Below are 8,839 nucleotides of genomic sequence, written 5' to 3' on the forward strand. Positions count from 1 at the left end.
AATGCATGAAAGTAGGGGGAGCCTGAAACGAGAGAGACAAACAACGCTACAACATTTTTGTCTGTCGTGCAGTGAAACTAAAGTAAATTGCCCATTTTGAACATGTAAGGAGGAGAAATTACAGATATTTTTGTTAAAATGTAGGAAGTAAAAGTAAAAAGTTGTCAGAAAAATAAATACTCAGCAAAGTACAGATACCTGAAAAACCTACGTTAGTACAGTAACAAAGTAGCCCATCTCTGTAAGTCTGTGAAGAAAGAAAATGAGAAATCTAGCAAAGACAGTGTCAAAACAAAAGAAACTAAAACCCTTTATTTTCGTCTCTGTACAGAACACATAATCAACAGAAACATAAAAACTACAGTATTTAAAAAAAAAAGAATTTAGAAAACAACAATTATACAAATCAGGTTTGCCCAGAGAGTCTCTAACTTGTTTAACATCGCCATGGAAATCCTGCTGAGCAAAAGTCCGCGCTGAAAAAAGACACTAAGGTAAACAATGAAGGTAAGAACAACATGGCAATAAGCATCTTTAATGTTCATAAGCAAACAGTAGTAGCATTGATCAAAGCGCACCAGAATAGAAGTCTAATGACACATGAACGAGAAAGTACAACTCTGATTGAGAGTGTCTGTACAGTCATTCCTTTCAAGACAAAGCCAGTTTTCCTGGATGCGTGGCGCTACTGGCCATTGGCCACAGATCCTGGGGGAGGGCGCGACATTTTGAACCCCCTCCGATACCCATATAAGGTCCATCGGTGCTGAGGGAAGGTGAGCTCCAGCTCGTGGGGTTGAGTCTGAGGGGAGGGTCAAGGGTCGATCTCCATGGGAACGATATTGAGGATAGCGTCCTCGTTTCCGCGGCGCACCACTACTCGGAGCGTGGCGTCCCTCTTGATGGCGGCGCTGACGTCAGTCGCCGATGAGATCCTCTGGCCGTTGATGGAGATGATGACATCATGCTCTTTCAGACCACCACTGGAGGGGAGAAGAAGAGATGATTGATCAAGGGCTTCATAAATGGCCAAGGACATAACTACATCAACAAAGAGTTTATGGGTGTTTCGTATCCAGAGTCTCGTATCTTAGTAGGTTGAAATGGTATTCTGGCACGATTTCACCACTAACATGACTAAATACTGGAAACCAGGAAGTCTCAAGAGGAGGGATGATGCTTTCCAGCATGTGGCTTTTGTCATCTAGTATGTTGTAACAAACCCAGATGAAGACCACATGCCGAAACGCGTCTCTTCTACTAATAAATCTTTGTTCTCAGTACAGCCAGCTGGAATGTCCTCTTTCCTTTGTGTCTTAGTGAAAACCAAAGACAACAAAAATTGATTTAAAGATTGGTGCTCGGCCTACAGATGTATTATTCATTAACAATATGGTTCACAAAAGACACATTACTTACATGATCAAACAAATCAAGTGTCCCTCATGCATTTTTAGTGTCCAATATACTGTATGTACTCTACGTACCAGAGCCCTCCCCCCCTTCCCCCCCGGTCCCGGCAGAGTAGGTCCGGAGCAGCGGATTGACTGGCACTGACCACGTGACCACCTTCGACCCTTCCTAGAGGGCTGACCGTGGGTAGCTACTGGGACGTAAGTTGGGGCTTGGCCAGCCCCGGCTGGGTCACCTGGGCGAGGGTGTATGATGTTGCGAGACCCGAAACATCCTATGACCCCAGGGTACATCACTGAGGATACGTCCCAGTTGCATCCATGCAATGTTTTTTCTTTATAAGTTAGCCTGGCTTAGCCAGTGAATAGACTAGTGACCACTGGAGAGTCAGTTGACAGCCGGAACAGGGACGGCACCCGGGAGCAGTATGGGTTAGCGCCCCAGCCTGCGTCTTCCGTGAGGAAGAAGCCCAACAATCCACAAGATGCCTTTTAGGAGGGCCATTCAAGCCGCAAGTGGAGTCTGCAGTGCCACCAATTACTGGTACTGCATGGTGTCCACTAAGATACCATCACGTCGGAATGAGATGTTTGGAGCGGGGGAGTCTGGTGCAGTGCACAGGTCCTAGACCTGGTGAGACGAGGGAGGAGCCCGGCCGGGTGGCAACCCACAGAGCCCGGTCCCTCTATGTACCAGAGCCCCCCCCCCCATCCCCCCGGTCCCGTCAGAGTAGTTCCGGAGCAGCGGATTGAGTGATTGAGTGGCTCTGACCACGTGACCACCTTCGACCCTTCCTAGAGGGCTGACCGTGGGTAGCTACTGGGACGTAAGTTGGGGCTTGGCCAGCCCCGGCCGGGTCACCTGGGCGAGGGTGTATGATGTTGCGAGACCCGAAACATCCTATGACCCCAGGGTACATCACTGAGGATACGTCCCAGTTGCATCCATGCAATGTTTTTTCTTTATAACGTCACATATTTAACTACTATAGAGAAGCAAAGTGAACGTCACTTCCTGCTTCAGCACTGTACCAGAGATTTACTTCCGCAATTTAATTTCCCATAGACATTTCATAAAATGCTTATAAAAATAGTTTTACTTGGTCAAACCAAACGGTTCAGCTATATTTAGAATCGGGAGAGACCATAGAACATTTCATTCGGACCAAAACTTTAAAAAAACAACATCGAAAAAATATTTTCTTTAAAGCCGCATTTTTTTTTAAACATTTTGGTCTGAGTGAAATGTTACGCGATCTCTCCTGTTTCTAAATATATCTGAACTGTTTGGTTTGAACAAGTAAAACTATTTTTACAAGCATTTTACAAAATGTCTATGGGAAAATAAATGGCAGATGAAAATCTCTGGTACAGTGCTGAAGCAGGAAGTGAGTGACGTTCCACTTTGGCTCTCTATTTTGCACAGGTCTGTTTGCAGGTCTGTATAGATTGAGAGAAGTACAAACTGGAAAAGAAAAACAACATATTTATACTTTATAGAACATCATTTGGAAACTGACCACAGCCATCATCATGACTGTGAGTGGGAGCAGAGAGAGGAGAGAGCGGTAAGCACAAAAAAAACACACGATTCAGCAGCAGCAAGCACACACCTACAGGAAAAGAGGCGTAAACCCTAAATCGCACAGAGACGGAGGCGGTTACCAGAAGTGATATCAGAGTGTGACTCTCAGCGCAACAACTTCTTAATCACAGCCACATGCAAACGCAGACCACCACCACCACCACACCTTCGCTCGCACCAGTCACTTCTAACACGACCGCGGTTCCACATACCTCTAAACAGTGCTTAGCTACTGTGTGCCATGTAACAGACACATGTGACTGAAAACGCTGCCTGTTCCAATGGAGGACAGGAGCCATCTTTCTACAGCAGGACTTCCCAAGAAGGACCAACACAAAACACTAACATGAGATCAAAAGCGTACGCAACAAAATGTAAGCGGAACCACAGAAATGTCATTATGCAGGAGACGGAGTGATTTCAGTCCCGACGGAGGCCTTGTAGTGGAGGCCGCTCTGCAGAGAGCTGGGAGAGGAGGCGCAGGGGAAACCACAGAGCAGCTAGCGAGCTACCTCCCTGCGCGAGGGTTTGGAGGAAATAGCTGACCTCAGCGTCTCTCAAGCCCCACTCTGCTAGAGCTGTGGTGTAGTGGCTGATTGGAATGGGCTGGGACTGTGGGAGGAGGGGGATACTTTAGACTGAGGGCCAGGCACTCCAGGCACGCTGGTGCGAGCCATGAATGTATGTTTTACTAAGGCAGTTGTGTGAGGGTGTGGGTGTGTGTGTGTGTGTGTGTGTGTGTGTGTGTGTGTGTGTGTCAGAGATGGGGACTTGGACTTGAGACTTGGACTCGAGTCGCACTTAAGTCTCACACACACACAGTGACTTGAGACTTGCCCTCAAAGACTTGAGACTTGACTTGGACTTGAGATTTGGGACTTGTGAACAATCTTTATTTTATTTATTTAATTTTTTGTGTGTGCATTATCATTAACTGAAATATCTACTAATACTAATGTCAACTCATCAATACTGATATGCTAATAAAGGATTGAGGACATGCTTTGAATGCCTTCGTTTCTTTTAGCTATACAGTGTTCTAAGCAGGCCGGATGGCTTCCAGCCGATGATAGAACTCTCATCCATAAGAGACTCGAGACTTGACTTGGACTTGTGACTAAAGACTTGAGACTTGACTTGGACTTGTGACTAAAGACTTGAGACTTGACTTGGACTTGTGACTAAAGACTTGAGACTTGACTTGGACTTGCCCCTCAAAGACTTTTGAGACTTGACTTGGACTTGTGACCAAAGACTTGAGACTTGACTTGGACTTGTGACTAAAGACTTGAGATTTGACTTGGACTTGTGACCAAAGACTTGAGACTTGACTTGGACTTGAAAAAAAGGACTTGTGAGCATCTGTGTGTGTGTGTGTGTGTGTGTGTGTGTGTGTGCACGTGCGTGTGTGTGTGTGTGTGTGTGTGTGTGTGTGTGTGTGTGTGTGTGTGGGTGTGTGTGAGAGAGAGAGAGAGAGAGAGAGAGAGAGAGCATGTGTGTGTGTGTGTGTGTGTGTGCACACATGAGAGGAGAGAAATAAATGAAAGAGAGAAAATGAAATCTACGTCTATTGCTATGCAGTCTTCTGTAAATTCAATGCATGTGTTTAGCGTCAAGTGCCAAAGACAATATCCATGCCGTTGCTGAGAGAGAGAGTCAGAGAGGCAAATTGTCCTCCTTTGCGCTTCATTGAAAACCATATTGTTCCAACCAAGTTAGTCCCACGCCTCTGCAGCCATAAGCAGAATATTATTGTTATTATATCCTTACGCTGCAGCTGGCGTCTTCGCAATCACTTCCATAACGTAGGCTCCGGAGGTGATGTCGGGGAAGTCGCGGTGCCGGGTCTTCAGCTCTTTGGCTAGCCTAGAGGTGGAGAAGGGGGATTGTCACCGACAGAAGTGCTTTGCAGGGTTGAGGATTTGGCAATCGATCAATAATTGTATCTACAAACAAGCCATTGAGTGCTTGTTGCCATATCAAATCCTAGAGAGCAGTAATTAACGGAAGCGATCAATACTTTTTTGTGATTTAGCAATAGCTTTGTATGGCACCATATAATGTTGTGCATCATGTTAGTAATCAGAACTTTTGACTTTAACCTGTCATTTATCAGTAAATGTAATGCTGCTTTGACAATGGGGATGTAGGCCAGTGGTTTCTCAAATGGGGGTCCGGGGACCCCCAGGGGTCCTTGAGGGGGTTCCAGGGGGTCCCCAGCCAAAAGGGGGTTATTTTCACTATAATTCCATTAATTCCAAGTAACACAATGACTATTTTGGTCATGGGTTTTATACACTTTCTGTAATAAAACATCTAAAAGCATCAATATTATTATCATATGGGGGACCGTGGGACAAAATCCTATCAAATGGGGGTCCATGGTCTCATTTTTTGTCAGTTCAGGGGTCCTTCATGTGAAAAAAATTGAGAACCACTGATATAGGCTACATCTTCTATGATGGTGAGAACTTACGCTGGAGTGAGCGTCATCATCCTCACGCCGATGTACTTCTTCTTAGCTGCTGCCCTCCCTACAGATGGGACAGCATACAAATAGAATCAGTCGTTGTGTCCTGTGCCAGTCCTGATTTAGATCTAAACAATGTGTCCTGTGCCAGTCCTGATTTAGATCTAAACTGTGCCAGTCCTGATTTAGATCTAAACAAGGCTTTTCTGTTGGATTCAACCACATCATTCAGGGGTTAACAACTGCTGTCAAAACGTTCCCCCCCCTTTTTGGGGTTTGCCATGGGAATAGAGATGTCAGGTCAGGGGTAGGGTTTACCATGGGAATAGAGATGTCAGGTCAGGGGTAGGGCGGCCAAACCTCCCAAACGTTTCGGGGCGATTCTTTCATATAGACCTTAGAATTCAGTTTAGAAGAGTTCTGACCATTTTCAGTAAAATAAACATGACTTTTAGAGCATGCATTGAGCTGTGGATCGCCTCTTGTCAACATGAAACAAATACACTAACCAGGCAAGGACCTTGTGGGAATGCCTAGTTCCCAGTCTGTCTCTTTGTGTGTGTGTGTGTGTGTGTGTGTGTGTGTGTGTGTGTGTGTGTGTGTGTGTGTGTGTGTGTGTGTGTGTGTGTGGGGGGGGGGGGCTTTATGCGTATAGCGTATGCTTTTTGTGTTTCATCATACATTTTGTGCGTCTTGTTTTCCAGCTATTTTATCAGAGACAAGTCAAATCAAGAAAGCCCCTGAATATTCCCCCAGCGTTTTATGAGATCAAGTTGGCAGCCGCAGATAAAACAGATGTCTGTGATGTTCCAACAGACTGGGCCAGGTACAGGGGGGGGGGGGGGGGGGGAGAAGGCAATAAAAACACAAGTAAAAAAGAATAACTAACCAGACATATTCTGGGATCATTTTGCAGCCTATTTGCAATGTTTAAATCCTGTTGGGTCATGCAGGGCAAAGATCCATATGGGTAGAAAATGTAGGGAATAAATCTCGAGAGAGCATGCAAAGATGAAGAACACATGCTCTAAAGATTGCTGTCATGAATGACATACTCTGAACTCATATACACTGACTATGGGATCACAGGCTCTGGGTCCAACTCGCTGGCCTGCTCCAGACGTTGCCTGTTACGATGGATCGGAATGAAATCGATCAAATGAGAATAAGGCGCGGTGTCGGCGACAGCTCGTACCTCTGGACAGGCGGTCGTAGGCCTCGGCCAGGAACTGCCGGATCTTGTCTGAGGGGATGGCGAAGGAGATGCCGGCTGTCACTTTCAGCGTGTTGATCCCGATGACCTCGCCATCCTAAAACGGGAAGCCGCAGCTTTTAGTCGAGTACCACCGCAAACAAGCAACTCGTTTTCAGGATTTTCAATGGCTTCTGTGTGTGTGCCAATGAAATAAAAACATTCTTACCAGATTTACCAGAGGCCCTCCAGAGTTGCCGTACTGTGAACCAAGAACGAGAAATAATTACTTTGTGTTTATAAGACGGAGAGATGGATAATATGGTATCGGCTGATGTTAGTCCTTTTTTACACACACACACACACACACACACACACACACACACACACACACACACACACACACACACACACACACACACACACACACACACAACACAAATCACACACGGCGAGAGAAAGAACACACACACATATAGAAGTACTATCATTAAATTAGTAAATGGATTCTTCTTGATTTGGTTACAGTGAACACATACACACATCGACGACAGGGGATTTGATTGATGGGGCAGCAGCACTGTGCAGCTACACATGAAGCAAAAGCCCTATGCTGTCACAGTGCATGATTATGATTATCATAAACCAGTATATTTTAAGGCAGCGATTGGGTGATGGCCAAAATGTTCATGAGAGGGAACAATGCGCTAAATCTATGATTTACTTTTCCAAATGTTTTGGAAATAAAGAAAGACAAAACTTTTTCAAATTCACATTGTTTACATGTATTTTTCAGTATGTACAAAATGTCATGATCATAACTTGTTTTTATACAGAATAGATCATACTGACATTGGTAAATATCCGTTATCGGCCATAACAGCAATGTTAATATCGGGTATCGCTATTGGCCAAAATGTTCATATCGGTGCCTCCCTAACATACTGTAAGTATTTGAGAGTGTGTATTATGTACTGTATGTATGTGACAGACAGACAGGACTGTAGAACAGTCATCTATTAATTCCCACATTCACTTACATTGATGATGGCGTCAGTCTGAATGTAGTCCATGTCGGAGTTGCGCAGTCCCAGCTCCTTGCCTCCTCGCTGGGTGGTGCTGACGATCCCCGTGGTGACCGTGTTCTGGAGGGAGAACGGGCTGCCGATGGCGACCACAAACTCCCCGGGCCTCAGGTCGGCCGAGTGGCCCAGCAGCAGCACGGGAAGCTTCGTCTGGACAGGTGGGGAGGAAACACACGGGGGACACATTTAGCTGGAACACGTCCACGAGAGGCGTCAACGTCGACATTACTAGCAGAAGCCAAGTTTGATAGAAGCTCTCAGTAGAGTGAGTGAGTCAGTTTTGACTTATTGCTCTAATATTTCAACTTTCCTGGCCAACGTTTTTCACAGATATGACATGTATCAGGGAGGACACCTCTTTAAGTCAGAGTTCAGGAAACAGAGGATAATACATTGTAACTACACACACCATATGTTAGAGCAGTGCTTCTCAAAAGTGGGGTCCGGGGAGCCCCCAGAGGTCCTTGAGGGAGTTCCCGGCAAAAAAGGAGGATAATTTATTTCCCCCTGTAATTCCATCCATAAATAACACAATGACAGAATGTATGGCTAGTTTGGTCATGGGTTTCACACACTTTTTGCAATACAACATCTAAAAGCACAAAATCTGATCAGATCGGGGGACCCTGGGACAAAATCTGATCAAAGGGGGGTCTAATTTGTGTCCGTTTAGGGGTCCTTGACGTGAAAAAGTTTGAAAACGTGTTAGAGAAGGTGCCAAATCACTGAATCATATTTATATGATGGACTATTCAGCTGTGTTTTAGTGATTTATAGATTGTCATGTTATATACATTTCCCTCGCATGCAGAGATCTTAAAGAAACGGATCAACTCATTGTTGCAAAAAAGTGCAATTATTCTACTAAAGGAACTTCTTCTACCTCATGATGTATTATGAGTGGGCAGTGGGAAAGTAGTCGCTCCAGAACCACAACTGTTCTAAACACAACCCACACTCCGTACGTACGTACACGCTGCATGGCAGAGCTCCCACAGAAACACAATGACCACTTTTCCCCAGCAGGGGCCAAGTGAGAGATTTGTGCCAGCGTCGAATCAAGAATAACTGAGATCAAAAGCTTATTGGTTTGAT

At 45.3% G+C, this 8,839-nt stretch overlaps 1 protein-coding gene across 1 annotated transcript in view; it reads right to left on the reverse strand.

Moving 5' to 3' along the window:
- Nucleotides 1-313: 313 nt before the first annotated feature.
- Nucleotides 314-8,839, reverse strand: part of LOC310788956 (serine protease HTRA1A-like) — a 39,529-nt gene continuing 31,003 nt past the window's right edge. Inside the window, exons 4-9 of the mRNA XM_083650561.1 lie at nucleotides 7,700-7,894; nucleotides 6,889-6,921; nucleotides 6,663-6,777; nucleotides 5,474-5,531; nucleotides 4,768-4,863; nucleotides 314-983 (exon numbers count right to left, since the gene is read on the reverse strand). Coding sequence (XP_083506687.1) covers nucleotides 815-983; nucleotides 4,768-4,863; nucleotides 5,474-5,531; nucleotides 6,663-6,777; nucleotides 6,889-6,921; nucleotides 7,700-7,894 — 666 coding nt within the window. The 3' untranslated portion in view covers nucleotides 314-814. The remainder of the gene's footprint in view (nucleotides 984-4,767; nucleotides 4,864-5,473; nucleotides 5,532-6,662; nucleotides 6,778-6,888; nucleotides 6,922-7,699; nucleotides 7,895-8,839) is intronic.

This window comes from Poromitra crassiceps (genome assembly GCF_964638095.1).
Source record: "Poromitra crassiceps genome assembly, chromosome: 14".
In the NCBI taxonomy this organism is placed as follows: domain Eukaryota; kingdom Metazoa; phylum Chordata; class Actinopteri; order Beryciformes; family Melamphaidae; genus Poromitra; species Poromitra crassiceps.